The 17,794-nt window shown below is 32.3% G+C and overlaps 3 protein-coding genes across 3 annotated transcripts; all 3 read left to right on the top strand.

Moving 5' to 3' along the window:
- The first annotated feature begins 597 nt into the window (after window positions 1-597).
- Window positions 598-2,746, top strand: LOC137829824 (microtubule-binding protein TANGLED). Its single transcript, XM_068636780.2, has 4 exons — window positions 598-977; window positions 1,064-1,206; window positions 1,475-1,530; window positions 1,665-2,746. Exons 1-4 carry the CDS (start codon window positions 897-899, stop codon window positions 2,546-2,548), a joined length of 1,164 nt encoding a protein of 387 aa, XP_068492881.1. The 5' UTR covers window positions 598-896; the 3' UTR covers window positions 2,549-2,746.
- Window positions 2,747-3,240: 494 nt separating this feature from the next.
- Window positions 3,241-5,073, top strand: LOC137829823 (peptidoglycan-binding LysM domain-containing protein). Its single transcript, XM_068636779.2, has 2 exons — window positions 3,241-3,834; window positions 4,369-5,073. Exons 1-2 carry the CDS (start codon window positions 3,430-3,432, stop codon window positions 4,741-4,743), a joined length of 780 nt encoding a protein of 259 aa, XP_068492880.1. The 5' UTR covers window positions 3,241-3,429; the 3' UTR covers window positions 4,744-5,073.
- A 5,065-nt stretch (window positions 5,074-10,138) lies between these two features.
- Window positions 10,139-16,131, top strand: LOC137829822 (putative linoleate 9S-lipoxygenase 5). Its single transcript, XM_068636778.2, has 9 exons — window positions 10,139-10,513; window positions 12,348-12,643; window positions 12,768-13,008; window positions 13,498-13,836; window positions 13,960-14,045; window positions 14,216-14,323; window positions 14,462-14,766; window positions 14,850-15,113; window positions 15,265-16,131. The coding sequence occupies exons 1-9, from the start codon at window positions 10,321-10,323 to the stop codon at window positions 16,016-16,018; spliced, it is 2,586 nt and encodes an 861-aa protein (XP_068492879.1). The 5' UTR covers window positions 10,139-10,320; the 3' UTR covers window positions 16,019-16,131.
- The last annotated feature ends 1,663 nt before the right edge of the window (window positions 16,132-17,794 follow it).

The raw sequence follows: 17,794 nt of genomic DNA, 5'->3' as shown, positions 1-17,794 counted from the left end.
AAAAAAAATATGAAATTAAACTAGTTTGAATATATCGTTGTCAAAACTGAAAATGGGGGAAATATTGAAAAGTCCTCATCAAATTTAAAAAAAAAAAAAATCTTTACGGTGGAACATAGAAGTCAAATAAGTTAATGGCCAAGTAAAGTTCTTACTTCGAATTTAATTGAAATACACTTCGAGTCAGATTTAGATTTATTTATTTTTATTAATTACAACAAATTATTACATAAGAAATATTATTATTTATAATAATAATAATAATAATTTTCTACCAACGACATATCCAATTTAAAACTCCTTTTAACTTTTAAGAAAATGAAAAACTGATTCAACTTTGGAACATGAGATTTTAACGTTTATTTCATAGTTAATGGCATGATGTACATTATTTATAAAATATTTGAATATATATTGCTTAATTTATATAGAAAGGAAATTAACTTTAAACTTTTTGTAGAGTCAGCTTTATAACGTTTTATTACAAAGCTTTGTTGACAAATGGAAGCAGGCCCACGTAATCATCTGTGGGCCCAACCAAAATAGGGACAAAAAGAAATAGTTGCATATAGCCGTTGGCGTTGATTTAGCTTGCTTAGGATAGAGTGATAGACATACATAGATTTAGTCGACCGTTGGAAAACAAACGTTACACAGAGTTTGTGTTTGTTGGATGTCAACACCACTTAGGAGCCAAACTCTGCAACCAAAAGCAAAAGGGTTTGGTAAAGTGTCTTCCTATTAGAGAGAGAGAGTGAGAGTGTGTGAGAGAGAGAGATTCAGATCCAATCTTTGGTTGGGTGGGCACTAGGTACAAGTTGGAGAGATTGTTTCTGAGAAAAATTCTGGAGACCCACCTTGTGTGTGCTTGATTTCATTCCTCGGATATTCCGAAGATGGTTGCAAGAACCCCACAAAAGCAGAAGAAACTTTTGGCGGCTCTCAATCCTGTTCTGATTAAAGAAACTCTAAACAAGGTAATACATGCTAATGCCAGTGATTTTTCCTCATGAGACCAGATAAATTTTGAACCTTGTGAGTGAATTATTGTGGGTGGTTGAAGGTGGATCAATGCGTCGCTCGGCTGCAGGAACTTCAGTACACTGTGACTGGTGGAACCAAGGTGGTGTCGGGGGTGAATCTCAGCCCTCGCAGCACAAGAGGTTATCTCAGAACAAGTCTCAGGTGCAAGCAAGAGTCACTCAGGTCTGCTTTCGATTTTGCTTCAATTTCAGTTCATAGCAAGAGTCACTCATCATGAGTCTGATCGCCATATTGTAGCTTTGAACTTTGATTTTCATTTCTATGTACCAATCAATCAGAAATCATCTTTGGTAGTTACTACTATGGACGGTGTTAAGAGACTTCACATGTGTGATACTTTGTAGATGAATGACATGTATTACCATTCTTAAACTTTATGCCATTTGTTGTTGCAAATTGTAATTTTTTATGTATTCTTGCTGTGATGAAGGATCAAGAATGGTGCATCAAGGAGATCTCCAGTGGGAAAGTTTCCATCAAACACAGGTTTTGTTCGTTCTCTCTACTCACTAGCAAAGAGAAATCTTATCTTTACTTGGTCTTGGACATGATTAAGGAGAACATGGGTTAATTGGCTTTCCCTTTTATTATTGTGATCGTTGTTGTGAACCCTTATGCAGGTGAATGGAAGAGAATGTCACTGCCTGCAATGCTTGTAGGCGAAACTGTTGGAGAAATTTTGCAGGCAAGTCAGTTTGCCAGGGAAATAGTCTCAGCAGTTGGAAAGAAAACTGCCCCAGATGACCCAAAAACTCCGATGTCTCAACGGAGCAAGAAGAAAGCAGAACTTGAAAACACACAACTGAGGGCCAGAAGGAAGAAAGAGAAGCAAACCAGAGTTCAGAATGATGGTTCTCCATCACTTCAAAGAGCTCGCTCCAGAATTAACTTTAAGGTTTCTCCTCCTAAGGTCAGAGAATTTGATAAAGAAAGCAACAGGTATATGGCAAATAGGGTGTCTCCCAGGAATAGGCCATGGGCTAGAAAAACTGTACTATTCCCCAACCCTTTGTTCCTTTCCACTCACTCTTCTTCACAGTCACAACAGCAACAGTTTTGCAAGACAAGGTCACCTATCATTTCAAGAAACAGAGGAACAACATCACACAAATTTGTTATCAAGTCTCCATCTTCACCACCACGGCAGCAACAGAACAAGTCCCCTGTCGCATTAAGAAATAGGAGTGGAACACCTCACAAGTTTTTGATCAAGTCTCCACCGTCTGCTTCCAAATTTCATTCCAAATTTCAAGTCCCGATCAAATGCCCACCAACTGTTTCCATTTCACCCACAAGACCTGTAAGGTTGAGCAGGAGTCCTCCCAAGAGATCATCATCCACTGCATCTAAATTCCGTCGATCTTTCTCTCCTTCAAGAATTGCATCCAGATTGGTTTCACTTTCACCCTTAAGGAGCAGGAAAAGTGTACAGAAAAATGATGGGTTTGTAAGTGGACTCAAACAGCGCCCACCATCAGTGCAATTCCCTGTTAGAGGAATCTAAGAACTCGCCATAACTGCATAGCACTCTCGCTATTTTCTTGTACTTTTGTCACCATGTCGATTCTTATGTCTATAATTCTGCTCTAATGGTTTTTCCTCTTTGGTGGGTTTCAGATGATGCCATGATTTTTTCTTTGATGTCCATAGTATTTTTTTCCTATTCATTTCAATTCAATGCAAGATATTCCTTTTCCCTTCAGCAAGAATTTGTCACTGTCAGAGGTTCTTTTTAGTCTTTAGTATAGTACCCAAAACACATGCACCTAAGCCAATTTATGCAGAAGTATGTTAACTTTTGTTTTCTTCATAATAATAAAAAGTTAAATATTATTATTAAAATAAAAAGTTATTAAATTATAAAATAATTCATAAGAATAAATTATTTTATAATTTTATTATAGATTATTTATTGATGATATACATAATACTTTCTTCATCCTTGATCTAATATTATTAAATTTGTCAATAGCTTATATTATTCTTCTAAAATAGCTTATATATTTTTTTCTACATAAACTTATAATATGTTTAAATTAATCATCCTTATCTTTCTACTTAAATCGCAATTTGCCACTGGATATTCTGCAAATCTAACAAGAGAATGAAAAAAATTGGAATGCAATGTTTGTTTTGTTACTTTTAGTTATAATTAATTAAGGATATTTATGAAAATAATAATCAAGAAGACATACCATTAGAGAGGGGTCCTATGAAAAGGAAAAAGATTTTTATGAAATAGAATTGACATGTTTTTCAAATAATAATAATAATGTGATATAAAAATTGTAGGTTCGTTATTTTCTTTATGGCAGTGAGATAAGACGTGCCCTTTTCTCCCCCTACACACACACGCCATTCATTGTATCTCAATTTCACTCCCCGATGGGTTGTTGTTGCGACGAAGACGACGGCGACATTTTCCGGCAACTCATCAATTCCAATTTCTCCTCCTCATCCTCCTCCACCGCCAACGCCACTGTGATCTCCCCCATGAATTCCCATTTCTCGGCACTCTCCTCCACCGACATCCTCCGCCTCATCTTCCAGAACCTTCCGATCTCCGATCTCGCTCGTGCCAGCTGCGTCTGCCGTCTCTGGAACTCCGTCGCCTCCCAGAGGGAGATGCTCACCAGAGCCTTCGTCGCCCCTTGGAAATTGAACGATATTATCGGCGACCCACTCTCTGGAAGCTTCTGGAGAGACAATTCCCTCGCCAAATTCGCCATCTCCCACCTCATTTCGCGCGGCGACACCGTGGCTAGCCTCGCCGTCAAGTACTCCGTTCAGGTCCGTGCCACCTGTATACAAGGGTTTACCATTTTTCCGGATTAAGTAAATAATATTGAGTAGTTTCCACATTACTAAATGCACCCATACTATGTTGTAATCCTAGGTTGCTAGGTTTTCATTTATTAACTGAATTACGGAACTTACAGTTACTGTTTGGAGCATTTTTGAATGCTATTGACTTAATGTAAACAATTATTCCCTTGATTCTTTCATCAAGGTTTATATAAACATGTTAAAACACAGCTCCAAGCAACCCACCACAGCACGTTACAGCAACAAGTACATGATAACACATCTCCAAGCAAAACAACAGTCACCCATTTAAACAAACTAGCCATAGTCAAAGAAAAATACAAGAAAGAATCTAACACAACCCACCACACCAGACCCCAAAACCCCCATTCAATAACTAGGACAATTCCCTCAAACAGAGCAGAGATTGTACATGCCATTAATAAAAAGAAAAAGGAACCTCTTTGAAACATAGCCTTTACATTGATAACATTGGATGATATTTTTATGTTTTGATAGGTAATGAACATAAAGCGCCTGAACAACATGATAAGCGACCATGGCATATACTCAAGGGAAAGGTTATTGATCCCTATTAGTAGTTCTGATATTCTGATTAACAGAACATGCTTTATTGAGCTGGATGTCTATGCAAAACGAGAAGTGGCTGTGCTGTATCCTAATGATGTACCGGACACGAGGACTTCCTATGTGTCAAACAGAGTTTCCTCGGAAGAAAGCAACAAAAAGGTGGTTGATTCCTTGAAGAGAAGCATGCATGTTGATAATGAAACAGCTCAATATTACTGGTCTGTTTCAAATGGTGATCCACGAGCGGCACTTGCCGAGTTTTCTGCAGACCTTAAGTGGGATAGGCAAGCAGGCCATTCATAGTCTCTCTTAAGGTTACCTTGTTATTTGAGAGGTTGGTGGCAAGTGGAAAAATTATTTAAGAGGTTGCTTGGCAGTCAAATGGATAAATAATTAAGAGGCTGTGTTGCAGGCAAGTGTATGCTTCAGTAGGTTGCCTCTTAAAAAATCTGTTCATTCCCCTCTGATTGAATACTGCCTGAGTTGTTAATAGATTGTCATATTTGCTTGTGAAACTAAAGTCATATAGTGTTGCCGTGTGTAAAAGATTTCAGCCACTCATGTGGTAAGGTGTGTTCAGAATTTGTGCAAAATTTAGTATAACTTTTTTATAAAAGAAATTGATGGTCATTATATGCTTGGCGCGGAAAGGTTTGATTTTATTCACACTTGTAAGCATTCACATTTACCACTTCGGATCAGAATTTATGCCAAGAATAGGCTGTTCGAACAAAAAGTGGATAGGAGGATCGCCTGTTTTCCCTTTTCCTTCCAGTACTTGTGAAATATGATAGTCAGGGAGAGATTGGACAGACTTTGAGCCTTTCAGAAGCTAAATTAATACCATCCAATGACTTTATAGATAAGGGTGTGTGAGGAATCAGAATCTATTTGTGAAGCGAATGTTTGATATTCTATTCTCATCCTGTCTTTTTGTAACAGCTTATGTCTTTATATGAATTACTGTCTTTTCTAAGTTTGTGCTGTTGCTAGAACCTTTGAATGGAGAATGTTGAATCGGTGGTACTATTAACTTGATTGATTTTTGATGTTTGATTGATTTCAAGTCAGCCATATGCCATTATAGTACGACAGGTCTCCTCTCCTCTTTATCCTTGAAAGGAGTTGCTTCTTTTATATTAGCAATTGATTATTTTCTATTACCTGTTGGTTTATGTTCACTACTGCAAGAAAAAGAAGCGAAGAGAAGGTGAGGGCGGCCTCCACTCTGTATCAACACAATTCGTGGATGTGGAACTACACCTACAATGCTTGGGTGATAATATGACATTGTTTCATTTCTTATCAAAATAAGAAGTGAAATTTATTTATTTGGAATAAAGGTTTTGCAGAAGTTTTTCACTACGAAGAATGGATGTGAATGCTTATATTTATGAGATAAAATACTTTAGGGTTAAATAGAATGAGATAATTATTGTTTTCCTAGGCCTAAATTAAGGTGCTGAAAACATTGATTCCAAATGTTGAGGTACAATGTCGTTATATGCATGGAAGGGGAGGACTTGAGAAAAATTTGAAAACAACAATTGAAGCAAAATACAGAAGGGAAAGTGATACCAAAACACGCACAAGACAATTATCCAAAATGATAAAGATCAAATATTAAGAATAATAAGTATCCAGAATGATAAATATCTAATATTAAGAATAATAAGTATCCAAAATGATAAAGATCTTAATAATCACAACACAAAAAAAATCACACTATGTAAAAAAAATACATTAAGTTTTCAAGTTGTTAAGCTGATTAATTCTTGAACATAAAATCTCTCTACAGTTATTCATACCATTAATAAGCTAATTCATACTTCACACTTAAGTGTGATAATGAAGTTAACTAATTAAATAATCTACATTTGTTCATACCATTAATAAACAAATTCGTACTTTACACTTATGTGTGATGATGAAGTTAACCAATTTAATATATTATTTATCCTCGACGAACTCATTTATGTATATTCATATGTAGACTACCATAGCCTTAAAATTCACCAAAGCGCTGTATGTCTCCTTTTGGTATACCAATACACTCAAAGTAGGTGAATTGTGAAGGTTTAAAGTGGAAAGTGAGGTTATATCTCATCCAACATTATTCAATGAGACTTCACAAACAAATTTACTGGCATGGTAAACTTGCACTGTGGAATTCATCTCCATAAAACTCTACTAAAAACATTACTCTCTCTCACCAAAATTTCGATCTTCAATTTATCCTTCCTAGATTTCGGTTAGAGTTGGAATACCTGCAAAAGGTACTATGATATTCAAGTTTATACTCGATTATGTATAATTTGAATAATAAATATTATTAGAATACATATATTTACTATCTTTCAACATATAATGTACTTTCAACATGAATCTTTACTATTGAATCTGATTTACCAAGTTAATATTAATATTAGAGTATTATACATGTATCACACATATAATATTTATGCTAAACATATTATTCGATAATACTTTTTAATTTTCCAAAATATACTATATTATAGAGGATTCGATCGTATCATAAGAGTATCCAATGTATACAAACAATAAAAAATTCCAACGAAGATGACCGTTCATATTTCAACCTCACTAGAAATTTCGGAAGAATCATTTGAAGTATTGCATAATTAATGCTAAATAGACCTATTAAATAAACTTACCAAAAAAAGCAAAAATAATCCATTTATCGAAATTTCCTTCAAAATTATGCTCACTCTTTTGGGTGCTAATGTTTCTGCCAGTTACCATCTTGTGGTGAAGCAGAGAAGAAAATATGAGAAGAAGCAAAGTAACGCGTTATTAAGAGCCAGGCTTGAGCACGAAATTTACAAATCTTAAGCTCCAATATTTAGAAAGAGTGAGAATTTAATTCCAGCATTAATTCCATTGTGAAAAGAACATTGCTAAAGAGCCTGGAACATTGTAAAGTGCGAAGATCACTATAACAAAAAATAAAAAGCATCACATGAGAATATTGTAAAGTCCAACACCAATTCTTGAAAGATTAACGATTAAAGAGTAAAAACAAAGATTAAAGAGTTCCAAAAAAAAGTAGCATTTGAGAATATTGTAAAGGAGAGCCAAGCCTCGGATATCGCAAAGTGGGAACATCAAAGCTTATAAAGATACACAAGAACCAAACACAATTTTTAATTCTACAAAACTTACACCACAAGTTATATTTTCATATTTAAATATTATTAGTGGAATATATATATATATATATATATATATATATATATAAATCAGATTTACTTTAATAGAAAATACTCTTTTAACTAAACATGTTTATGAATATGAGTAATATTTTATTTTTAAATTAGATACATGGATGCGTGGTACATATTTGTTTGGTGTATATTTATATACTAACTTTATTTTAAATTAGTTTATTAGATAATTTAAAAGATTATTTTCATTATTCTCTCCCATTGATTGTGTTTTATTTGATTTTTTTTTTCATTTGCATCATTCTTTTATTTTTCTCAGAATGTTTCAATTCATTCCGTATCTACTCCAACTAATTCACTCAAGTTTTCACACTACTTTTCATTTTATTACAACATCAATTACACATTTTTATTTCTTTATATGGCTCTGTTCAAATAATATATTATATTTTAAAAAAATATAAAAGTGAATTTCATGTCATTTTTAAGACATGTATTTAATTATTTCTATTCTGTTTTAATATTTTTTATTCATTATACTTAAGAATGTATGATTTTCAATTTCGAGTGTGTTATAGCATAAACCTTTTTTAGTTTGTTAGGTAACATTAAAACTTATATTTTATTTTAGTTTTTATTGTTAGTTTTATTTCAATTAAAAAGCTATTGTTTTGTTATACAATTTTTTTTCACTCTCAATGATCCTCAATGTACTTTCTCTTTCAACATTTACAAAATAGAAGTTATCCTTGCACTACAATTTCAATTACGTTTATTTTTTTTATAATTATTTAATATTTTTGTAATTATTATTTGATATTTTATTTTAAAATTTATACTAATTTCTTTTTTTATATGTCACATCAGAAATAATATATTATTTTAACATTTAATTCTTAATGGTTTTATGTTCTTTATTTATTTTTAAATATATTTAATTAATATTTGAGACAATGCAATAAATAAAATAGAGATAAGAATGAAAAAAATCATATAAAATTTTTATTCATTTACATAGACATATATATATATAATTTAGAATATGGTTAAATAATATATTAATCAATTATTAATTTCACATATTATAAAAATTATTCATAGATATATATAATAAAAAAATATCACCAGTAACATAAACTTGTAAACTTGAATTTTCTTTTTTATCGGCTCGTAAACTTGAAAGTTATGCTTTAAAACTATATTAAATAAAATAAATTGTCTTATTTCTCTTTGTAATAACATCTAAAACACTTAAATGTAAAAGCACCAGAATTTGACAAATAATATCCAAAAACACAAAGAAGAGAAAAGAAATAAAAATAGTCACATTTTATAAACTTATCAATCCTTTATATGGATATAAACTTACTCTATTAAAGAAAGTCAATACATAGTTTTTAACTTTTAAATTATCAAATGAATATAAAGAGAATATTAATAAAGTCATTATTACTTTCAAATAAAAATACTACTTAATATCGAAATTATATATATTATAAAAAAAATTCAGAGCAGCCCTTCAAATTTTCTCATAACTTTTCTAGGTGGCTATAACTTTTATGAGTTCCGGAAAAAACACGAAAAACTGGAAAAACTATATACTACGTTTCTTAAATTTATACTTTATTTACTCCCTATTCGTTAACTTTTCTGGAAAATGTCCTCAAAAGTAATGCTATTTGTTTCTTTACAATTAAACACGGTTCATTTTCGCAACTTAATGACATGGGGCCGAGACTATCAAAGTAATTAACGTACCTAAACCTTACCTATCTCCTTAATAACAACACTAAAAATGGATTAAAAATAAAATAGTATTTCATAATATTAATCATGTTAATACAAGTATGTGGATACAATTTATCTTTATAAATAAATTGATGAACATCATATAATTATGCATTTAAGAATATGGAAACTGTATGATAGTGAGTGAAAGAATAGATTAACAAATTCTTATTATAATAGATTTTAAATAATTTTGATATCATGTTAAGAATTAAATTTTAAGTCTAACTCAATCTTATAAAATCATCAATTGTAATATGATATATAAAACATTCAAATTTATATAATAACAACGTCATAATAGTGTGAATATATATTTTTTCTAAATGTTATATTTTAGGGTTTAGGGTTTAGCCTTTATAATAACAACATTTTAAAGATCTTAATGTCAGGTTAAAGCTTTAAAGTGATTAAATCAATATATTTTTGTAACAAAATATTGTTTTTTTAGCAAGGCTACTTAATGCTATAATCATATCTTAAATAATAAACTTGAAGTTAAAACTTTAACATAAGCAAGTGATTAAATTAGTTTTACCAGTATCTCTATGCATGCATGCTAATTAACTGTATATAAATTCATCTAATAATGCATAGTAAATAATTTATAATAATATTTAAGAAATATACAACAGGGACTTTTAATTGATTCACAAAATAGAAACTTTAGGGTAAAATTGCAGGAAACAACTTATTCATAAATATATTTGACAAAATAAAGCAGTGAGTTACTGAGTCAAAAAAGTTAACCTGTGAAATGAACATGTTCTTTGACAACAGACACTGTGGGTTAATTTTGTTCTCACTGTGTCTATAAAAGGCAAACAACATATATTGCTCAGTCACAAAAACATCTACCTCCAAGGTTACTGTTTCTTTGTGTTGGTTTTGGAGTTCGATTCGCATAATGTTTCAGAACATCGTGAACGTCTTCACCGGCGAAGACAAGCTCCGGCACCGGGTGAAAGGAACGGTGGTGCTGATGAAGAAGAATGTGTTGGACTTCAACGATTTCAGTGCCTCCTTTCTCGATCGCCTTCACGAGTTTGTGGGTAAACGAGTTTCTCTTCAGCTCGTGAGTGCCGTCAACGTTGACTCTGGTCAGTTCACTTCCTCTCTCATGCTTCCACCTCTCTGCTGAACTTGGATCTCTTCATTTCCCTCATCTCTAACTTCAAATCTTACTCTTAATATGTTCAAAACAACTTGTGTAGCTTCTTTCTTTTCAAAATCATTTAATCACAAGCTTCAATGAACCACCACACACTTCTCTTACCAGCTCTACTTTCTAGTGATGACAAAGTTTCTGACATAGTACTGTTTTTTAAACAGGTTTTTTGTTTAAAACTGAAATTGTGAGTGAAACTTAGGTTTCATTGTGTTTTTATGTTCTTCAAATATTTCATAAAAGAATTTGGAAGATGACCTGGTGTGGTGGTATGATGCATGCAAGTTTACAAGTGAAAGAAATTTAGAGGAAGGAAGAGGAAACTCGAACTATTCTGGATTTTTATTTTAAGAACTGAAAAAGATATAATCTTTTACTTTTCTTTTTTCGACTTCAGTGACATCAAATATCTGCATAAAAAAATTAGGTTTTTCTACATTTGCTTTTTTAAAATGAACTAAACTAGTATTTACCAATAAGAAGAAGAAAAAAGGTCGCATTAGATCAGATCCATATCGTGTATGCACAGGGTTTCAATGATTATATATGATTACTTTTTTTTATACTTTTTTCTTTCATTTTTATTTTCTCTGAAATTATTAGATACCAAAACAAGCATGTTTATGTGAAAATAATAATTTAAAATATGCTATTTTTTCTAATATAATTCCTGAGTATATAATAATATAATTCCTTACCACAAACTGTTTGTTATGAATGGGATTTAGGATTTCTGACACCTTGGGGACTCTGGAATAAAGAATGATTCGTAGTGCTGGTCAACTTGCATAGTCTTCAGCAAGACTATATATAACAGTTTATCTTATGCTTAATAATATTATTATAAATATACCACACATATTTCAACTCGTATGAAACCAAGAAATAATTGCTTGCTAATAATTGTTATCTTGGAGGCGAAAAAAGAAAAGACAAAACATACAAAATCAATTTTAAATTTGAATAAAATATTGTTCTGAAATACTTGTTTAGAAACTTTGTATACTGCTGTCAACGACAAGTTGGAAACAGATGCTTCCAAATTTATATGTTTGTCGGTGTATGGGGGAAAATTTATGTAAACATGTGTCTATGATCTCATCGGCTTTTGCAAATTACTCTTTTTTTTATCCGCAAGCAAATCAACGTAATGAGAAAAAGCCAAAACAGTGGATTTGTGAATTGTGACGTAGACCGAACGAAAATTACTTTCAGAATAGTGCCACTGAGTTGATAAAAAAAACGCAAAAAACAAGACTACTGCTGCAGTGTTTCTGTTCTCTGTTATCTATCTTTTTTATATAAACTTTACATTAATTTGTTCTATCATTTTCTACTGGTTTTCCCGAGTCTACACTCTTTTGTCACGCATATTTAATTTGTCGGTTAACTTTTGTTTTCTTCTTTTTTAAGTTCTATAGCATGAAATCTCTAGGGTTATTTGTCAGACCCGGGCCATGGAAAATGACTTCCTACTTCCCACCTACTACTACTAAAGCGAATTATTTAAACATTGTCTTTCTTAGATCAAGCAACCTGATAGGATATTATCTTGTATTGTTTAATCAGTTTACATCTTCTACACCATAAAAAGTAAAACTTTTCTATCATTGCTAATGTAGTCTTTACAAATAAGATAGTATTCTTTTTAGTCCATCATAGTATTCTTAAGGATTCATTGTCCTATAGTCTAAAATCATATTTAACTCCTATCATTTATTACAAATTTATATCAAAGTTGAAGTGTTATTTGTGAATATTTGTAGGGGATAGCAATGGCTTGAAGGGGAAACTTGGGAAGCCTGCTCATCTAGAAGACTGGATTACAACAATCGCACCTTTGACTGTGGGAGAAACAGCCTTCAAGGTTACGTTTGAGTGGGATGAGGAGATACGAACACCAGGAGCCTTTATTATAAGGAACAATCATCATAGTGAGTTCTACCTCAAAAGCCTGACACTTGAAGATGTTCCTGGCCAAGGTGTCATTCGCTTTATCTGCAACTCTTGGGTATACCCTGCTGATAAATATGAAAAGGATCGCATTTTCTTCTCCAACAAGGTACACTTACAAACACAGTATCATGCATGTACTCGCTAAATAGAATGTCACATTTTTATTCGTAATTATTGTAGTTCATTCTGGGACTTCTTGTTGCAAGTTACATATTTTGTACTAATTGCAGACATATCTTCCGAGTGAGACACCAATGCCACTACTTAAGTACAGAGAGGAAGAGCTGGAGAATTTAAGAGGTAATGGGAAGGGCCAGCTCCAAGAATGGGACAGGGTCTATGATTATGATCTTTATAATGATTTGGGAAATCCAGATAAGGGTCCACAACATGCTCGTCCTATTCTAGGAGGGTCTAAGGAATACCCCTACCCTCGGAGGGGAAGAACTGGTAGACCACCAACAAAATCAGGTAAGGCTTTATTTTTGTTGTTTTTTTATTCATTGGAGTCTGTTATTGAATATTTAGGAAAATAACATGAAGATGTAGCTGGGATCTTGGTGGAACTTAAATGTGGCATTGTATAATGACTAGAACTCAAGAATTTGGTAGAGGACGGAAATTGCATATATAGCTTGTGTTTCCATTGCCGAGTTATATTGTAAACTGCTCTTTATGATTGAGCTTATGTGATGTTAGTAACTTAGTAGTTATACTCGAATCATATAAGTTAGGCCCCTTTCATGTCTAGTGAATCACATTTGTTATATATACTGAAGTTAACTCAATTAACAGATTTATTATTATACCTCCCACAGCCCTTATTTATAGAACATAATATAATTTTATGAGATAGGTATAGTTACGTTTGACCACTGCCATATCTTGAGGGACTCATTTGTTGTAACTTTCAAATATTGTATATAGAGATGTCAATTTATTTTGTTGTTTTCTTGGCAGATCCTAAATGTGAGACTAGGCTGAATATTGCCTCGAGCTTAGACATCTATGTTCCAAGGGATGAAAGATTTGGTCACTTGAAAATGGCAGATTTTCTTGCCTATGCACTGAAATCCATTGTTCAAGTTCTAAAACCGGAGTTGGAATCTCTATTTGACAACACCCCTAATGAGTTTGACAGTTTTGAAGATGTATTCAAACTCTATGAAGGTGGGATTGAGGTGCCCGAGGGTATACTTACTGAAGTTAGGGATAACATCCCGGCAGAGATGCTTAAGGAAATTTTCCGATCTGATGGGCAAAGGCTCCTCAAATTTCCTGTGCCTCAAGTGATTGCAGGTGTAGTAGAAATGGATGACTAATATAGCATGTCCTTTGCAAGCAAAAACAAACCAAATCATGCATTTTGTAAAACAATACTATTTAAAAGTGATGTTCTTAATGATTTGGATTTTGGAACAGTGGATAAATCTGCATGGCAAACAGATGAAGAATTTGCTAGAGAAATGCTGGCTGGTATAAATCCTGTCATAATTCGTGGTCTCCAAGTAAGCCCATGTGTTTTTAATTGATTGTTAATGACTGGATTAAAGTAAAGAATTGTAGGATCTCTGTCATGATTGTCAAATCTACCATTCCTAATATATTTTAGAATCAATATCTAATGAAGAATTGTCTATGATTTTTTTCTCCTCACTGACATCCTAAATAACTGCAGGAGTTCCCACCTGGAAGCAAGCTAGATCCTAAAATCTATGGTAATCAAACCAGTACAATAACAAAAGAACACATCGAAAGTAACCTGGAAGGGCTCACTGTAGATGAGGTCATTTTGAAGATTGATAGGATGCTGTGTTTTTCAGTTTTCACATTAAGATGTTCTTAAACCATAGTTGTCACTGTCAAGTTTTTACTCTTAGCCAATGTTGAGATGCATACTAATTATTTGCATTTGGTTGAATAGGCAATTAGAGAAAGGAGATTGTTCATTTTAGATCTCCATGAGGCAGTGATACCATACATTAGAAGGATTAACTCTACTTCTACAAAGACATATGCCAGCAGGACAATTCTGTTCTTGCAAAAAAAGGGAACTCTAAAGCCCCTAGCCATTGAGTTGAGTTTGCCTCATCCTAATGGAGATGAACATGGTGCAATTAGTAAAGTTTACACTCCTGTGGAACAAGGCGTTGAAAAATCGTTCTGGCAACTGGCCAAAGCTTATGTAGTGGTAGTGGACTCAGGCTATCATCAACTTGTCAGCCACTGGTATAACTCAATCAGAAAAACTAAATACAATCTTAGTTTGTCTACTGTTGAAATTAACTCTAGATATCATACCTGTGTCTCAGGTTGCATACTCATGCAGTGATTGAACCATTCATTCTAGCTACAAATAGGCAGCTTAGTGTGCTTCACCCTATTCATAAACTATTGCATCCTCACTTTCGGGACACCATGAATATAAATGCACTCGGACGACAGATTCTCATCAATGCTGGTGGTGCTCTAGAGTCAACGGTTTGTCCATCTAGGTACTCTATGGAGTTTTCATCTGTGCTTTACAAGGACTGGGTTTTCCCTGAGCAGGCACTGCCTGAAGATCTTGTCAAGAGGTAAGTAAACCATTCAAGCAAAAGACCCTTGCCAATTATCAATTGTTTTCATCTTCTTGTCTAGTATAACTGGGATAACTTGGAATGTATCAAATTAATACATTTGAAAAAGAATGTTGTTGATCAGCTTATGAATATTTGGTTCTTTCAGAGGAGTGGCTGTCAAGGACCCAACTTCCCCATATGGTCTTCGATTATTGATTGAGGATTACCCTTTTGCTGTTGATGGGTTGGAGATTTGGTTTGCTATCAAGACATGGGTTCAGGACTACTGCTCCTTTTACTACAAGGAGGGTGACACAGTGAAGAAAGATACCGAGCTTCAATCTTGGTGGAAGGAAATAAGGGAGGTGGGTCACGGAGACAAGAAAAATGAACCTTGGTGGCCAAAGATGGAGACAAGTGAAGATCTGATTCAGACCTGCACTATTCTTATATGGATTGCCTCAGCTCTCCATGCTGCAATCAACTTTGGACAATATCCATTTGGAGGTTTCCCACCAAGTCGTCCAGCTATAAGCCGGCGATTCATGCCAGAAGAAGGAACTCCAGAATATGATGAACTGGTGGCAGATCCTGCAAAGGCTTATCTGAAAACAATTAGTTCACAGTTTCAGGCTGTTCTTGGCATTTCACTTGTGGAAATCTTGTCCAAACATTCTAGTGATGAGGTTTACCTTGGGCAGAGAGATACTCCAGATTGGACATCTGATGCAGAGCCATTGCAAGCCTTTGAGAAGTTTGGCAAAACACTTGCAAGCATTGAGGAAAGGATCTTGAGGATGAACAGTGATGAGAAACTGAGAAACCGGTTTGGTCCAGTTAAGATGCCATACACCTTGCTTTATCCAACAAGCAAAGGTGGACTAACTGGCATGGGGGTTCCTAATAGTATCTCAATTTGAAAGGTCTTCACTTTAGTTGTAATAAATAATAATAATAATAATGACCTTAGGGTTTTGGTTAATTTGCATTATGATTTATAATGTAGATTGTTTGGCCTTTTGCTTTGCCTTCATGAGATTTCTCTACGCTGAATCTCCTTATTCCTTGGAATCTCAATCACATTCAAATCCCATTATTCATCTCCCTTAACCCTCTGTATCATACATTACACTGAATTTCACAATGTCATGTTAATTCAAATATATTAAAAAAATTCTTATTCATTTTTCAAAATACTGAGGTCATGTCTTTCAAATGAGAAGAAATATGAATCTTAGGCAGAAAATATTATGAATAATTTTAAAATGAAATTTAAAATTCTTCTTCCAAAAACACGTTTTATCATAATATTAAAATCTTCATAAAAATATATTTTTTCTAAATTTAGATTGGGTAAATTGGTTGCCGTAGATTTGAAATGAAAATTCACTTGTATCCTCATCTCATCTTTGTTCATTATAAAAATTGTACTTCATCTTCATTAGTATTGGGTACGTGCCCATATTCGTATAGCCTAAATATTAATTAAATATTTTTTTATAAAAAAATTACAACATAAAACATGTTATTATTAAGATTTTAATGTAAAAGTGACTATTTTTTTTCAGAACTCAGAGAAAAAATTATATTAGAATAAAGTGTTAAATATTTTTTGTAAAAATGTCAACTAATTATATAAAAGAATAAATAACTACGCATAATTTAATTTTTTTACTACTAGAACATTTATTATTTTTGCTTGAAAAAGAAAGTATGTTGAAAATCTGAGTTAATTTTATGGATATTAAAGTGAGTTCAACAGTTGAGAAAAAATAATGAAAAATCATGTAACTAAGTTTTTCTAATAATACAAAACCAAGAATCAAGGAGTTATATTTTGGTTACCTAGTAAATTAAGGGTTTACTTTAAATTTATACATTATCGAAAAAAAATATATATACAATAAATAAAAAATAAAGCAAAAGTATAATTTGTGTAACATAAAACAATTTAATTCAATAAATAAAGCTTTATATTTCCTTAAATGCAACAATTGTTTGAACCAGGCACACTACACAAAGGAATAATGTATAATTGAAGTTCTCATAAAATGGAAAGTACTAGTGACACTATGACACTAGTGAACTTGATTGATGGATATTAAATGAACTTAGAGATAGAAAATGAAAAATTATATACTAAAAGAAGATCATTAAATCAAGTGAAACAAAAGATTAAAGATAATAATGAGAATAATTTTTTTTTATATTATCTAATAAACTAAGCATATTTTAGTAGTATAAAATAGATAATACGAGAGATGTGTACATGCTATCATACCTAAATTAAATATATCATATATTATGTATATTCTTATTTAAATTAATATTTTTTTCATCTTAACCTGTGTTATACAAACTGAAATGAAATTGATAACTTATCTCATCCATATTATAAATTGACGTGTTTGTAGGCTGTAGTCATTAGTATAACACAATAAAAATATAATAAACAAAAATAAAATTGAATTAAAATTTAATATTTTAATTAAATAATATTTAATATCTAACAAAATAAATATTAATAATACTTTAATAAATTAAATAATATATAATTTTTTTAAAATATATAAAATTTATATATAAAATATTAAGAACCATAATTTTAACTCCAAAAATAATAATATCACTTTTTAAAAAACATCATAAATAAAACAAACGACTTTGTCGGGTTGACTGGACAAGTGGTGAATTCA

The sequence above is a fragment of the Phaseolus vulgaris genome, chromosome 7, assembly GCF_051622355.1.
Source record: "Phaseolus vulgaris cultivar YP4 chromosome 7, ASM5162235v1, whole genome shotgun sequence".
Classification (NCBI taxonomy): domain Eukaryota; kingdom Viridiplantae; phylum Streptophyta; class Magnoliopsida; order Fabales; family Fabaceae; genus Phaseolus; species Phaseolus vulgaris.
Note: the sequence above shows the minus strand (reverse complement) of the source record. Positions and strands in the feature narration are given on the sequence as shown.

Bases quoted from the DNA above. Each gene is read 5' to 3' on its own strand.
- LOC137829824 (XM_068636780.2), top strand. From the start codon at position 897: ATGGTTGCAAGAACCCCACAAAAGCAGAAGAAACTTTTGGCGGCTCTC. The intron at 978-1,063 runs GTAATACATGCT...GGGTGGTTGAAG, and splicing joins TTAAAGAAACTCTAAACAAG to GTGGATCAATGCGTCGCTCG. The intron at 1,531-1,664 runs GTTTTGTTCGTT...ACCCTTATGCAG, and splicing joins AAAGTTTCCATCAAACACAG to GTGAATGGAAGAGAATGTCA.
- LOC137829823 (XM_068636779.2), top strand. From the start codon at position 3,430: ATGGGTTGTTGTTGCGACGAAGACGACGGCGACATTTTCCGGCAACTC. The intron at 3,835-4,368 runs GTCCGTGCCACC...ATGTTTTGATAG, and splicing joins CCGTCAAGTACTCCGTTCAG to GTAATGAACATAAAGCGCCT.
- LOC137829822 (XM_068636778.2), top strand. From the start codon at position 10,321: ATGTTTCAGAACATCGTGAACGTCTTCACCGGCGAAGACAAGCTCCGG. The intron at 14,046-14,215 runs GTAAGCCCATGT...AAATAACTGCAG, and splicing joins TCATAATTCGTGGTCTCCAA to GAGTTCCCACCTGGAAGCAA. The intron at 14,324-14,461 runs GTCATTTTGAAG...TTGGTTGAATAG, and splicing joins AAGGGCTCACTGTAGATGAG to GCAATTAGAGAAAGGAGATT.